Source organism: Rhipicephalus microplus, chromosome 8 (assembly GCF_043290135.1).
Source record: "Rhipicephalus microplus isolate Deutch F79 chromosome 8, USDA_Rmic, whole genome shotgun sequence".
Classification (NCBI taxonomy): domain Eukaryota; kingdom Metazoa; phylum Arthropoda; class Arachnida; order Ixodida; family Ixodidae; genus Rhipicephalus; species Rhipicephalus microplus.
Window position 1 is genome coordinate 52186209 of NC_134707.1, and position 16718 is coordinate 52202926.

The following is a 16718-nucleotide window of genomic DNA, read 5'->3' on the forward strand; positions in this document are numbered from 1 at the left end:
GTTCAGTGTACCGGCGCTCTACACTTCTCTCCATAGGGCACTCCTTTGTTCGCCTTCGCTAGTACCTGCTCAGCTGACCTAGGCCATCCTTTCATAGCCCTTGTTTTTTCATGCTCAGTCGCCAACGCAGTCTCCAGCTCACTGATTCTTATCAGCAGTTCACTCTGGCCAACCATCATTTTCTCCATTTTTCCTCAACCTCACATTGCCTACACTCTGCGTCAGCTTCTTCTGCATTCGCGTCCGCACTAGCATCCAGTTTCAAACCCACCCCACATCCTGAAAATTTTACGGCATTTTTAACCATGTCTCTGTGACACCAATCGTCCCCATGAATTGTCCCACTCGATAATTACAAAAAACAGAGTACGACGAACCCTACCCTAAGCAAAAATAGTCTAAGATCTACTACGAAAATTCGCATGTTCGGTGTACGTGTACCTTCACCAACGCGTGGCAAGAAAGAAAACAAACACATACACAAAAACCAATAAACAAGTAAATACCTGGTGACTGACCTCCAAAAAGCCATACAATGTAATAAGTGCTATATAGGTTTATACTGCTGCCTTATTATTATAAAAGCAAGCTCGAAACATGCAAAAACACTTATGTGCACAGTCGATCGGGAGCCCTCGAGAAACACGCCCATCCACCGTGCCAATCCGGACTGAGAGCTCTATAAAAGTACCATAAGAAACTAGTGCCCCAGAGCGGAGCAGCACCAGAGACTACATGCCCTCAAGCTTCGGCGACACTTAAACACGCTGGATCGATGGAAGGATTGATGGATATGGCTGTACCCTAAATCGGGCGGTGGCTAACGCCACCACGCCGTAATACTTATTGAATCAAAAACTATATTTATTTTTTCCCTTGAAATAGGGAGGTTGAGGACTGGTACTTTGCAGAGAAGGGTTTAATTTTCATTCCTGCCTTGACTTTAGCCACCATTTAGATAACCTCCTTCGAGTCAATTCTACCCGCTGAAAGTCAATTTTGCCCCCCCCCCCCCCCTATCCCTAAACCCCAGTGCTTTGAAAAACTCTGCGCCATCATCCTGAAGGTTAAGCCCTTTACAGAACAATATCAAGTATTCGGCAGTTTCCTCATCCTCTCCTCACGCACCTCATACCGTGTATTCCTTCGTATTTGGCCCGATTTCTACCCCTTCGTATTTGGCTCGATTTGTCCCGATTTGTCTTGATTCGCAATACTCCCGTCCTGGCCTCAAATAGTAGAGAACTACCCCGAGTATTATCATAGATCCTCTCCTATGCTGTTTCCTGCGTAAAAGTTTGATAGATCTCTAGTGCGGACTTCTTAATCATGCCAATTCTCCACATATCGGTCTCAGCTTCCTTCACCTTCTCCTTCACCGACAATTCTTTTTGGTTTGGCCCCCTACGGTTTTCTAAGTATTTACCCGTCATTTTTCTGGTTCGCTTCCTCCATTTTGTATTGACATTCTTGATGTTCGAGTAGCTGAATATTTTCCTAGCCCAACGCTCCTCCCCCATTTCTCTCAATCGCTCCTCAAATTTTATCTTGCTGCGAGCTTCCCTGCCCTCAAATGATGTCCATCCCATATCACCTTGAACTCCCAGATTTGGTGTATTTCTGTGAGCTCCTAAGGCAAGCCTACGGATTCCACGTTGCTTAATTACTAATTTTGCTTGAACTTCTCATCTCTTGCACAAGACCACATTGCCGAACGTCAGACCAGGAACCCTGAACCCTTTCCATATTTCTCTCACAACATCATATCTATTGTAATTCCACACTGCCCTGTTTTTCATCACTGATGCATTCCTGTTACCTTTAGTTGTCACGTATATTTCGTGTTCCCTTAGGTACTCGGTCCCCTTGCGTATCCATGCGACCAGATATCTGTATTTATCTGTTATATTTAGCATGACCTCCTGTATTCTAAGCTCACTACCTTCATTACCATTAAAAATCATGACTACTGATTTTTCTTTACTAAATCTAAAATCTAACCTATCTTCCTCATTACCGCAGATGTCCGTCAATCTCTAGAAATCTTCCTTGTTGCCGGCCATTAGCACTATATCATCTGCGTACATCAATGCTGGTAGTGCCTGTTCAATGAGTTTTGCTTGTTCGACGAAAGAGAAGTTGAAGCCCGGTCCACTTCCCTCTAATTTGGCCTCTAGTCCTTGTAGGTACATCATGAATAACAAGGGTGATAGAGGACACCCTTGCCTAAGCCCCTGTTTTACCTCTGTAGGGTTGGATACCTGTTTTTCCCGCTTTATAACTACCTTGTTACCTTTATTGATATCCTTTAAAAGATTTGTGACTCCCTCTTCCACACCTAGTGTGTTTAGTATTCCCCACAAGTCCTCTTGAACCACGCTATCGTACGCTCCCTTGATATCCGAAAATGCTAGCCACAGGGGCCTGTGTTCTTTTTCTGCTATTTCAATGCACCGCGTCAGTGAGAACAGATTGTCTTCCAACCTCCTGTGTTTCCGAAACCCATTCTGCAGTTCCCCCAGCACCCCATCATTCTCTATCCATGCCTTCAGTCTTTCCTTTATAACCTGCAAGGCCAGCCTGTAGACCACTGTAGACCACTGATGTCACTGTTATAGGACGGTAGTTGTTTATGTCAGCTTTGTCCCCCTTTCCTTTATAGATCATGCTAATCCTGCTAAGTTTTTATTCATCGGGGACTTTACCATCAATTATTATTTTGCTCACCGCCTCTCTCAAAGTCTGCTTAGACTTCAAACCCAATGTTTTTATCAGCATAACTGGAATGCTTTCTGGGCTTGTTGATGTACTACTAGGAACCCTCTTCTCGGCCTTTCCCACTCTCGTTGTGAAAATGGAGCCATTGCGCCACTTGATTCATCCTTGTCTATTGTGGTGCATAAGGCACTTCTTAGTTGAAATTTTTCTGTCACCCTGGTTCTTATTTATTCAATAGATTCGTCCCCTTCAAGCTTAGCACCTTGAGCTGTAGTTATAAACCTCTGTTCCAGGTTCGTCTCCTTTATTAGGGAGTTTAGATGGTTCCGAAATTTCGCAGCTGCCTTAATTTTCTATCCTTTTAAGTACTTCTGCCAGCCACGGACCCCCTTTCTTCTAATCTGTTCATTGATCAGAATGGATGCTTTCCGTCTACAGCTTAGAAAGATGTCCCATTTTCTTTCAACATCATCTGTCGGTTCACCCCGGTATTTAGCATGTCTGTGTTCCCAAGAGGCTTCCTGACGTTTTGCTATAGTTCTCTTAACTTCCTCATCCCACCAACTCTTGGGTTTGTGTCTTCTTTTCCAGGGTGACTTGTCATGTGCCTTTGCAAGCTCTCGCTCAAACAGTCTAATTAGATTCGTGTATGTCCACACTGTTTTATTATACTCAGTGATTACTTTCTCAATTTGTTTATCAGCTATTTCTATTTGCCTTGCTGAATAAAAATTTTCCTGTAGTTGCTCATCTTGTCTCCTTCCCACTTTCACTGCTCTTCCAAAACTTAGCTCGATACGTTTGTGTTCACTACCCAGACTTCTGGAGCCACCTTCATCTATGTGCATTGCTCTGAGCTTATCATACATCCTATGTGACATCAGTGCATAATCTATCGTCGACTGCAGCCTTCCTACCTCCCATGTTATTTGCCCTTCACACTTCTCGGTACTGTTGCAAATTATCAAATGATGCCTTTCACACATATCCATGATCATTTTGCTTGTTGGGTTGGTATACTCATCTATATCTTCTATGTGTGCATTCTTATCACCTAGTATAATTATCTCGCACTATCCTCCTAATTCCTCAATGTCCTTTGATATACACTCTACTATTGCCTGGTTTTCCTCTCTGGCCTTTGCTCCCATCCACATGTACACCTAACCAAGGAGTGTCATTTGCCCTCCCACTTTCTCTTTGAGCCATAAATGTTCCTTGCACTACTGCTTGACGTTTTGCCAGTCTGTACTTTTATGAATTATTGCCCCAATACCACCCCCTTTCTGCTGCCTTCTGTTCTATTACAATATTCCCATGCGTAGTCCGGATTGTTAGGAGGTATTCCATGTCTCTAAGATGTGTTTCTACAAGACCGTATACCATTGGCCTCTCCTCCCTTAGCTGTTCTTCTCTCTTCCCACTTCAGCCTGTTCCTGCCACCCTGTATGTTAATATACCCTATGTCTGGATCGGCTCGGCCCTCGTGGCTACGTATATTTCTGCCCCGGACTCAACCTGTCGGAGATATTGTTGCCACTTTGGAATCATATCTGTCCATACCACCTGTCAAAGAGTCCACCTGGTTGTCTTCCTCGTTACTAGCTATCCTGCACCTCAATGGGCCTGCGTGCCCCCCCCCCCCCCCCCCCAAATCTACTGCGCATCCTGCAAGTCGCCAACCCACCTCATGACCTAGCCGCCCATTGAAGTGAATTCTGTCTCGTTGAAAACCACCCCACCTATGCACCTTTCTGTCTATTTCCACCACCTCAAAGTCTTTCTCGTGACTCATCCGCCATATCTCTTGGTTTGCGTTGACAACCGCTCTTTGCAGATTGCCGTCACGCACCGGTATGTCTGGTATCGTGCATATCACTACCTGTACCTGAGGAGAAGTGGCGCGCATGTCATGGACTCCTTTCGCCATTGTGGTCACTAGTCCTGCCGTACCTTCATATAAGACATCCGTTAAACCGCCTAAATTTATCCCGAGGTTTCGTCCATCAGCTGTAGTTTTGAGTTTTGTGCTCCCTTGCCTCTTGACTGCTTTCAGCTTGTGTCCTGGGAACATCCCTACTGCAACCCTCTTGTCACCTCTTACCCTCTCTATAATTGCTTCTGCGCACCGATTTAAATTCGAGTGCCCAGCGATTATCACATGCTGTGACTTTTCAGCTGGAGCGTCCTGCACCTGGGGGTTACTTGCACCTGTGACGTCGGCATCTTTGTCCCCTTCCAGCTTCACTACTTCGCTGAAGCTCGGTGCACTTGCTTGCTCTTTCTTACAGTAGGGCACCGGTAACCAGAACATTGGAGAAGAAAGAGCAGTTCCCTCCATCGGCCGCTCCTTTGTTCACCTTTGCTAATGCCTCCTCGGCGGACTTCAGCCTTTCTCCGATAGCCCTCGTTTTCTTTTGCTCTGTCGCCAACAGAGTCTCCAGCTCGCTGATTCTCATTGGCAGTTCACTCTGGGCAACCATCATTTTCTCTATTTTTTACTCGACCCCACATTGCCTACACTTGGCGTCAGCCTCCTTTCCATTCGCTTCTGCACTTGGGTCCATTTTTGAACCCACCCCGCATCCTGAACACTTCAGTCTTTTCAACCATGTCTTTCTGACACCAATTGTCCTTATGAATTGTCTCACTCGATAATTGCAAAACACGAACCTTGCCCTATGAAAAAGAGAGTCTAAGCTCTACTACGAAAATTTGCGTGCTCAATGTACGTGCACTTCCCCCATGGAGTGGCAAAAGAAAAAAAACACAAAGAAACAAACACATACTAGCAAATACCTGGTGGCTGACCCCCGAAAAGCCGTACAATGTAATAAGAGCTACAAAGGTTTTAACTGAAACCGTATTATTTATAAAGGCAAGCTCGAAACACGCAAAACCACTTATCTATGCAGTCGATCGGGAGCGCTCAAAAACACGTCCTACCAGCAAGCCAGTCTGAACTCAATGATGAAGCTTTGACTGAGGGCAGCGCCACCAAGTGTTGGAAGCGGTGTGTTTGTTGCAACCAACGATAGATGGCACGCACGTCGATTCTGCTAATAAATTTGTTTCACTTCTGCCTGACTGGTGGTTTGAATACACCCACCTGACTGGTCTATTTTCGTCTCGTTTCTGTCGTGCCTACGCTCCCGCACGCGCCATTACATCAGTTGTCATGTGCTTACCACGGAAATGAACTGTTGCTTACGATATCTCCCGCAAACTTTCAGTTTGAAATCAAGCGCAATGGTCCATTGCTGAGATGAACGGACAACTAATTATTTCCCGCTGACTGGGTAAAACACGCCAGTTGTTCCTCTGGCGGTTTAGAGCACTGGTTAGGAAGTTGTTGCCGAGTGGCACATTTATGACAATAGTAAGCTTCTGATAGTTTCGTGAAGCATATTTTTTCGTAGACGCTTCGAGATAAAGAAAACAAGCTCATTCATTTCTTATATGAAAATTAGCATAACACGGAAGTGATACGTGCCTTCACGGAAGTAGTTAAGCGTTTATTGTGCATTGATTGGCCGCGAGTACGAAAGAATGCATACTTTAGCAAGGAATTGTAATGTCACGCAAAAAAAAGCAGCTCGAAACGTGCACTGCGGATGTAGAAGGAACGCATGGAAAAAACATACACAGGATGAGCGTGAAATAACCACTGTCCCAGCTCGACACTTAAGGGGAGATGAGATTCGGAAATAAAGTAGCGTTATTCTGCAGCCTTGGACAAGAAAATTTTTGCTGTATATATAGGCCTTTTTACTGATTTCACTTATGTAATTAGTTCCATAGTAAGTTTTGCAGTTTTAGTTTTATGCCATGACAATGCGTAAATGAGTTGGTTTTGGACAAACACTTTACGCCACTTAGCGTTATGGTTCTCAGCCATTAATAGCTGATGTTGCTCGAAATGAACTGTACAATGCAAATAACTATGAAGAGAGTGCGTAGGAGACATTTCAAATTAACAAGAAAAATTGTAATGTGAGGACACCTAGGATCATAAGCCCATACTAATTGTTTATTTTAAGTTTGGAATAATTATAGAGGTTATATCAAGTTTTAAAGAAGATAATTGCACTTTTGACAAGTTAAGAATGATGTGGGCAAAATTTTATTCTTTCAGGGCTATCAGAACTACCTGAAACATGATGTCTAAACTCAGAAGGTTGCCCATAGATGGATCTGGACGAAAACGCATTTTCAGCCTCTATAAGTTAAAGGTCATCTATGGATAAAAAATATATTTTTAAGATTATTTCTTCCATCACCATAGCTTGGCAATCATGGTTATTTTGAGTATATGGCTTTAGAAAACTCCTCATGCAATGGAAAATAGCCAGGTTACAATTTTTAGGGGACTTTAGAAAATTAGCTCCGTTTAGTTTTTAGTAGCTACTTTGTGTTCTTTAAAAGCGATTTTAACCTACTTCAAGTTCAATTGAAATGTTCAGTTTTTTTTTTTTGTCGTGAAAGTAGAAAAACTATACTTGTGAAGGCAAATAAAAATTAAAAAGACGTAATTTTGGAAAAAAAAAAGTTATGTTTTTCGACTCGCATCTTCCCTCAAAACGCGCTGCTGAAACACCATTTGAGAAAGCACGAAATGAATGCAAGTGTGAACAAGAAGAGCACAAACTAACTACTTTCAGCGGTAACTTCTTTGTGCGTGAGCGGCGCGCTCTTCTTGCAAAAGCGGCCGCTGCAGTGACCAAAGTGACCTTAGTGCTCTCGGGAAATTCAACGGAAGCTTGCGGTAAGAGCACAAGACGCGTAAATCACCCCCTTCTGAGATAAGGCGCGGGCATCGCAACACGCGGGGCAACAATCTTTAAGTTTCACCCTTCGAGCCTGTCGCGCCATCACGCTAGTCATAACGAAGACGACATACCGAACCCTTCGAGCTCAGATCACTGCCAACGATAAATGGTGGATATAAACAGCTCGCCATTAGTATGCCAACCAATGTGCCCTTTGTGGCCTAGTGAATTCACGTAGCTTGCTGCAGGGTGAGAAGTCGTAGGTTTTACTCTGGGCAAATAAACGTTTTCTTCAAATTTTTTCTTGGTATCCGTTTTTTACATTTTACAACATTATATCCGTTGTAGTAACACGTCAGTGGAGCCATGGTGGACCCCAAATAAAACACTTTTGTGTTGATATACACAGCTAGCCATCTGGTTACCATTAGTATTTTATCAATTCATAATTATTTTCGGTTTAACGTCACAAAACCAACATACAATTGTGAGAAGCCGTAGTGGAGGGTTTCTGGCAATTTAGATCACCTGGTGTTTCTTTAACGTGCACATAAATCTAAGTACACAGACCTGAAGCATTTTCGTCTTCATCGAAAATGCGGCCGCGATGGCGGGGACTCGATCCCACGGTTTCGGAACGGAAGGGAATAACCTTATGATCCCTCCGGGTACAAACTAGCACGTAAAAGATTGCTCTTACGTTGGGGCAGATAGGCTCCGTGCCGCGGCCTGGTAATGTGCTTATAATTGTGCTTCAAAATTTAGGCTGCTAGAGACTGTAGGTAATCGAAAAACCACGAGGCCCACTTGAAATGACACCACTGATGCTGCCACCAGTCCACTCTCATCTTCTCCAAGGCAGATGCAGTCATGGTCTCGAGGTACTCCTCAACATAAAGGGCACAGTTCGCAAATTAGTTTGTATGTACAACAAAACTAGTTTATTGGGAAAGGCCCATGCATAACTACATCAGATCTCATCTAAAAAACAAGCACTCCTTCTTTGAGCAGACAGTGATCAGACGAAGTACGCGGCCAGCTGCGCCATCTTGTCCTTGGGCTTGCCCCGACGCCGACCACGGCCCCGGCCCCTACCGCCGCCGGCATTGGCGCCTGCTGCCCGGCGGTAGTTGTTCCTAGGCTTGAGTGCTTGGTGCCTCTCCACGAGGCCAGACAGTGTCACGTCACAAAAGATGCAACCAACCGCTTCAGTCTGTGCACCCGGGAGCTTCGTCTTCTCCTGCAAGTGAGACAAGTGATCAATGTATGAGCAGTGATGATAAACTGCTTTTCCCAGTGCTGGTTCAGGTTAAAGGAGAGTAATATAAGCATCATCAAAATGTAGATAATGTCACAGGGTCGTGACGTTGACAAAAGCTGAGATGACGTGCCTAAAGTTGAACTTTATTGGGCTGCACTTGTGGCAGGGAATATGAAAACTCAAATTACAGCAAGCAATGCGTGCGGTACACTCATATATGTGAACAGTGAGCTGGCCGTCAGTAAAATTGATCCGGTGGCAAGGCAAGTCGACATTCATACATGCGGCGTCTAACATTTGAGCATCATCACAAGTGTCCGCGTTTCTTCTAGAATTAACTCAGCTATTCACCCTTGCGTGCTCAAGCCTAAGAAATGATCTCAAGATAATCTTGAATACTTTGAGACATTCTGCAATGATTTGTGCAAGCCATCATCTACACGTGCGATGGGCCGGCAATAAGAAACACAGCAAAAAAGGTGCATGGGTGGCAAAATGAAAAACATTGCTTTCCGAAAGGGGTCAAATGTAAAATGGTTATGTCAAAATTTACCGCCCCAGAACATCTGCGCTTGTTGATAAAAGACAGCTGGCAGGCTTTTTTACAGAACCCTCAAAGACTGCAGAAGAAGAGTGAGCATTTTCAGCTGTATATATACATCGGTCACACTATAGGCACCATTACAACGTAATGGTGTACAAATTTCTCAGCTTGGCTAGTCTAACAGCACATTACATTCGACCCAATGACTATGTTTTTGTGCCGCTGCTTTTGGAGACTTGCGCAGGCATTTGAAGACTCGAGCTTTGATTCACATTACACGTTTTAAAAGGGTTCCAAAGCACTTGTACAAGTAATTATTGATTGACCTTGTTATGAAAGTTTATTGGCTCCTGTAGTGGTCCCCACAAAAGATTTTTCAACCAGACAACTACAAGTGCAATTACAGGAATTTGCCACCTATTTTAAGCGCTTTTTATGTTCATTCGAGAAGTGAGCAAACGACCTGAAGTGAGCAAACGTGTTTCACAACATTAGCTGATGTAACCTCTTTTTCCTCTGTCATCCACTTGTGCAGCTTCTAGTGCACCTCTCAGCAGAAAAGAAGAAATAATGCGCTTGAACTTTTCAACCAGCTTCCGCAACTCTGCTTATTCCTGACGGATAAAAAATTTTTGCGGCAATCGATTCATGGAACAATAAAATCTGATGACTACACACCTGACTTAATATAACAAACATGGATATAACGAAATATAGGTTATACCGAAGTAAGTGACGAATAGTCTCGCAAAATAGAGTTTCGAATATACCTTTACAACAAATTCTTGGACATATGAAAGTCTTTTATGTATAAAATGCAACTTCATTATTATGAGGCTTGAGTGTACTTAGAAAACTGCTCAGGGACCCTTTTCATACGACCCTAGTTAAGACTCGAGAAAGGATCATTCTTGGTAGCACAGATTTTTAAACTTACAAGCTTGTACTCCACGCTGACCAACTGGCTGCCACATTCATCACACGGCTCGTCTTCCACGCACACTTTCCGGGCATCCTCGCAAAGCTGGACGATCACGTCGCACCTGGGCAGCAAGAAGAGACGAGATTGCGTGCAAGAATCACGGGTAAACACCAACGTCATTGTCATCTTGATAGTAGTACAATATTCACTACAGAATGGCCTTTTCCAGTGGCAAACACTAATTACCTTCGTGCTGATACACATAGGGAGATCCCAACACTTTGAAATGCAGTTCGCCTCAGTGGAACAGCAGTTACAAAGCTCAGCTGTTGACCCAAAGGTCGCAGCTTCAATCCCGGCCGTGGCGGTCGCAGTTCAATGAAAGCAAAATGGTTCCGGCCCACGTACTGTGCGATGTCAGTGCACGCTAAAGAAGACCAGATGGTCAAATTTTTTGGAGCCTTCCTATACGGCGTCTCTCATAATCATTTTGTGGTTTTAAGACATATAACCCAATATATTATGATATTACCAATTAAAAATGCATGTCATCTCTTGCCTAAGAGGCAGTGCAATGCCTGCCTAAATGCAGTTCAAGTGTTTACTTTCATGCATCTTTCAGCACATGTGCACCACCAACGTCCCTGCTCCATACAAAAAGTTTTATGAAAGAACTACAAAGATGCTGCAATAAACAATATACAAGATTTTGTAAGTAGATTTTCTCGTGCGTCTACTTTGCATCGACTGAGATGAAAGGCTAGAGGCTCGTGTACGTACATTGAAATGAGCGTTAAAGAACCTCGGGTGCTCGAAGTGTCTGGAGTCCTCCAATATTGTTTCTCATAATCGTATCACAATTTTGGGACGGCATACTCTCGACAAGTATTATTATAAACCGAGGTGGTGAAACTTCGGCTGACCCTCTTGCTGAAGCTGAGAGACAATTTTGAAAGACCGTGAAGAACACAAACGAGGCTCATGCACAGTGGCACACATCTACATCTTAATCGTACTTAGCGCACACGATTAAGGTTCCCTTGCACCTTTACAACTCACGCTTACTTACTGTCACTGATCCCACTGTTCCTTTCATCTCACGTTACTTTTGGTTCTCTAGGGCCATAAAAGGCCACGGTGCTATTGAATGCTATATAAGAAAGCCATGTAACAATCACTAACGAACTGACTTGCTTTGTGTCGTCTAACAAGAGCACACTATGCAGTGTAAACAGTAAGTCTGCACGCACACACACATGCACACAGACAGACAAGCAAAGAAAGGCCACAGCAGCAGCAGCAAGAGACAACCCACCTGTTGCAGCCTATCTTCCACTTGGGAGCCGACGCCGGGTCCAGCACCAACACGCCAGACGTGCATTCGGGACAGACTGAGATGCCGTTAGCCATCATGGAGTGCGGGCAGGTGGGGTGCGTGCAGGAGTTGCAGCCAATCTGGCGGCCAGTGTCTCGGAATGGCGGGTGGTTGTAGCAGTAGGGGCAGAAGATGAAGCTCTGGATAGTGAGAGCAGGGGAAGCCGAGGAAAGCGAGAATGCGTGACCAGTTCTTAACAAGATGTGCCGCCATGATCGTGCAAGTGAGATAGCGTAGACGAGAGTGCATGATTGCCAGTGATGCGTAACTGTTCGCGTAGCACAAATATTTGATGCAGGACAAGAAAAGAGATGAAGACAAGCGTCAACATTTATCAACGTTTTGTTTGGTCTCTTGAAATGCAAAAAACAAGTGAAATACTATTCAAGAGGCACATACTTGTCGTGCCCAAACAACCTACCGAAATTGTGAGTTGTTTGCACATGACGTGCATGCCTCTTGGATGGTGTTGGAAGTCTTTTGTTTGTTTGCTTCTTGCAACTCGTGCAAATACTGTATGTTTATGACCTCTGAAGTAAATGTTGCCGAAAGTAAGCGCTCGTCTTTGTTCGTTCTTTCGGACCGTGTCAAATATCAGCACTACAGGAACAGTAGAGATAAAATTTTACCCCGTCTGTAAATCTGCAGTGCCCATGGGTCAAAACAAAATGATTGTAACCTGAAATGCGCATACATTCATTTCTACCACTTTCAGTTCCTGTCCTCTCGGCATAATCATCAATCACATCAGAGCCAACGATACATACCTTCAGCAGTCAGATTAGTCAGATGACGCGATACAGCTACGTTTAAAAATTGCACGTACCAATCTTTATGCTCAATGTTTCGGTGTTGTGTTTGAATCCACAAGCAGTTTTTATTTTAACCTTGTTATAACATAGTGCCACTACACAAAAATAGTTGTCCTAATCTGATATTAGTTTTCGGTTAAGCAAGCACCGCGATGTTTTTGTTTGAGTCAATAGTCGTTTGAAGTTAGGAAAAGCATTTATTTCTGCCGGGAACCTCCAAAAAAGATTGCGGTTTAAAGTGGGGAAGAAAAACTAATTTCTGTGACAGAACAGTGTTCTGGGCGGTCTAAGGAATAAAAGATAGGAGTGTGAAAGAAAAGCCACCTTCGCGAGGCAGCACCCACACCACTTAGCTTTAGAATAGGGTACCCCTCTCCCAACCACAAAAGCTGGTGCCTGCCCAGCAACACTTTAAACTGAATTCGATACCTGCCACAGTGGCAGCGGACACTGCACCACTGGACCAACAGCACATTTGAAAAACAATAGGAAAACGCACTGACAAGCATCGAAGTACATTGAATAATTTGACCCCAACAGCTCTTCTGAATTCAGTTAATAGTTAACATTCTGTGGTGATACTCTGATGTGATGAGCGAGAAGGCCATCACATAGGAGCTGTACACTATTGTATTGTGACACCCAATCGAATTTCTCGGCTCTCTGCTACGCCACTCACATCCGTTCTTTCAATAAGAGGCAATTGAGCAACCCACTGAAAAGCCACAATGTGTGGCTCTGAAGCGATCCCTTTCCATGCAACGACACCCCGATACAATATTAACTGCGGTAACACATCTGAAGGTAGCTTTACAAAAGCTTCTACTATAGTAAATCATTCATAGCACTTGAAATTGACAACATATTTTCTACCCTTCAGAGGCCTCAAATGTCAGTACTTGTCTGAAAGCATTTGTGTGCTATTCTGTAGGAGTTCTTTGCTTTCTCAAACTCATGTTTGCTTTGTCTAACCAAATGCATCTTCTAACTCCTCATACGATGGTCTTAACGGAAGCATGCTTCAACAGCCAGTGCACCGAAGTAAACTCACCAATGCAGACAGTTAGATATGATTAGAAAACGGTAGCGTGCACCAACAGCAATGAGCGAGTCTCACCAACCTTTCCTTTTGTGCCGCCGTACCACTGCAGCAGCTCGAAGTCATCGAGGGGGCACTTCAGCTCCCGGTACGTTCGCACGCTGCCGTTCTGCGGTATGCTGTGGGTGTCATTGCACTGCACACAATGCAGCCGGCTGGGCTTACTGGCCACCAGCTTCAGGTATCGCCGGCACTTCCCGCATCTATGATGAAACAACAAAAATGAAACATTTATTGCGACGGCAATCACATGGACACTCTTCGCTGGATTTTGTTGCCGCCATCAGTGTCACTCATCGTATATGTATACATATCTATAAATATATATAATTAAAATGTGAGAAAGAAAAAAAAAAAAACCCTGAGAAAGATCCCAGCACCCAAAATCTAAAACGAAACTTCTGAGTCGTGAATGCGAGGCGTTAAGAACTGAGCCATCAAGGGGCACGTCTTTCAATGTTCAAACGGCAAGCTATTTATATCTACCGTTTATCGCTGGTGATGAGTATCTCAGGAGGGAACTGTCGTGTTTTTAGCATTGCCAGCAAGATGGCGCAATGAACGCGCGGCGATGCACATTCTCATCTCCCACGCGTACTTTGCCCCTCAGAGTGGAGAAGGTGGACGCTGGCTCATGCGCCCTTATCTCGCGGTAGGGACAATCGTACGTCTTGGCTGGCGTTGGGCTCTCACTAGAACGTTTCTGTTGTAGTTACCGGGAGCACCAAGGTCAATGTAATCGTTGCACAGTCTCCGCTTGCGAAAAGGGCACGCTTTTCAGACACAGAGACGTAACAACTGAGATGCTTATTCGTGTTCATCTGTACCTGTGAGTATGTTTCGTGCATCATTAGTGCGTGAGAAACGCGGGGCATGTTTCGATCTGCTTGCCATTGGGCGCCTGACCTTCCATTTTCTTGATATTGCATTCATTGCTTCGCTTCTGCAGCAAAGCTGTGACTTTTTTTCCCTACTTGAAGATGAAAGCTCAAGGCGCCTCATCAGTTGTGAAAAGTGACCATCAGCACTGTTTGCGTCAACACCAGTAATGTAAAAAAATCATCGTTCATGCGATTAATGAAACCATCATCGTTACAACGGAGGCAGCCAAAGATTATGATGTTGCCATGACGTTATACCTGACACATGATGTCATCATGTGACATCATCGCCTTGTCAGAGATAAGCTAACCATAGAGACTGTGAAAAACCACATGAAGTGCGAAGGATGAAAGCTTCCACTGCCTTTGATACCAAAGGCAGTGTAGAAAAAATTTTGGCTTGGAAAGCTTTCAGTGGAAAGGGGGAAGGGGTCTACACAATCGACTATGACTACCTACTATGCCCGTTTACAAGTCAGGAGCAGTCTGGCTTTTTGGCGTCCTTTAAGAGATCCTTCTCCAGCCAATGGTGTCGCTGCATCAACGTGAAGTCACGGCTACTTTGTGACACGCTTTTACACAATTTGTGATTCCTCTTGTGCGTGCGGTGCGAAAATGGTTGGTCATGATGTCACATGTCACGGCAGCACCGTTGGTTAGAGGGGAGGGGGTTCTTTGGCAGTGAAAAGAAGCACTACTCTTGACTTGTAATCACGTATATGAAGAAAAAGAAAGATTTTTTTAACAGGTTCGACTGTATTGCCACAAGCCTCATCTTGAATATTGTGTTCATGTGCTTTAAGTCGTTAACTCACCCTCATGCTGCCGACTGCTACTATTCTGGTTAGCTCAATTGGTAGACTGACAGGGTTTGATTTCTGGACCAAGACGAATTTTTATTCAAGAAGAAGCTCTCCTTTCTGAGAATCTTCTAGCTGCTTGATACTACAAATGGGCACTTATTATTTATTCCTTTCATAACGTTTTCACCACCTTGCTAGAATCTGCTGAACGCATTCGCAAGCCTACTACTGTGCATGCTCAGAAAATATCGGTGAACCGCTTCATCAGTTCTATCAAGAAGCAAAAATCTGTGAAACGCTATATCAGTGAATGGAAGTCTGTTAAAGGGGACTGCTGCTTAAACGAAACAACAGCCTTTGATATGATAGGTTTCATGTAGGCTTATGCAAATAGTGAATTTTAGGTTCCACAAGAATTCGAAGCAAATAGTGATTTTGGTCGAATAATTTTGAATCGAATTCCAATAGTATATATGATATGTAAAGAAAAATGAGCGTATTTATCATGACCTAACTAACTGCAAAATATGTTTTTCTGTGCGAAATAAAGCCTCTAGGCAAATGCCTTTTCTTTTTCACAGCAAGTCGAAAAAACTTTGAGTAGTGACAGGATCTGACTTTCAGTACAATGCGAGTGACAACATATAAAATATGTAGCATTTTAAAAATGTATTTTACTTAGAGCATATGAGCCGCCATAATAAGATTTTAAACATAAAAAATGATGAATCAATCTAAGCATAATATGTTCATTTAAAGAAGCCCTGCAACACTTTTACAAGTAGCCATGAAATGGATTCACTAAATAAGCTTATTGCCTCACAAATGCACTGGTGCAAAAATTTTAGTCTATAGAGTATCAGCGGAGTTTCAAAAATTTAGCACACGCTGCAATCGAATTCTCTACTCTCTCGTTCCGACATTAGAGCTGGAAGCTATGCAGGGAGGGATGGCATGACGAAAAAAAATACGTCACACACGTCTCGAATGTGCGGCTTTTCAGTGTGCTAGCGCACGTACAAATGGCGGCCTCCCTCGGCTGCTCCAGTAACAACCACGCGCGCCATGCTCAAATCAGCCAATGGCTGTGTGAAGTGATTTTTGAGCTTGTAGCATCATTTGCACTGAGAAGAGAGCAATTTTTAGCTGACTTTGAGAATTAATTGTGAATTACACGCCACGCGCTGCGCTATGATATTTGGCTTGTGCGTTCTCGGCTCCCTCAACCTTCGATCGGCAGCACTTTCTGACCATGCTTAAAAAGTGTTGCAGGGCCCCTTTGAATTTAAAGTGAGGCTTCGCGGCAGAGCGGATTTCTCCTGGACAGAATTGGCGGTTTAGCACCTCTTCACTACAGTGAAACAACCTTTACAAGTGTCTACATGAGGATTAATACACATATTCATTCATTGCGAATACTTTGAAATTTTCAATAATATAAATTCGAATCAAAGTGAATTCAATTACCCTACTGTTCGTTCGAATATTCAAAGCATTCAAATATTTGCAAGAGCTTAGTTTCGTGCTTGCAATA

The 16718-nt window shown here is 43.8% G+C and overlaps 1 protein-coding gene across 2 annotated transcripts in view; it reads right to left on the minus strand.

Annotated features, from left to right (window-relative positions):
• Nucleotides 1-8405: 8405 nt before the first annotated feature.
• Top3beta (DNA topoisomerase 3-beta) overlaps nt 8406-16718 on the minus strand; it is a 30590-nt gene continuing 22277 nt past the window's right edge. The window contains exons 13-16 of one of the 2 annotated variants that reach the window (XM_037416677.2): nt 13523-13703; nt 11530-11729; nt 10230-10335; nt 8406-8727 (exon numbers count right to left, since the gene is read on the minus strand). In XM_037416677.2, the coding sequence (XP_037272574.2) occupies nt 8506-8727; nt 10230-10335; nt 11530-11729; nt 13523-13703 (709 nt within the window). In that variant the 3' untranslated portion in view covers nt 8406-8505. The remainder of the gene's footprint in view (nt 8728-10229; nt 10336-11529; nt 11730-13522; nt 13704-16718) is intronic. The other variant, XM_075871811.1, reaches the window with a different exon arrangement.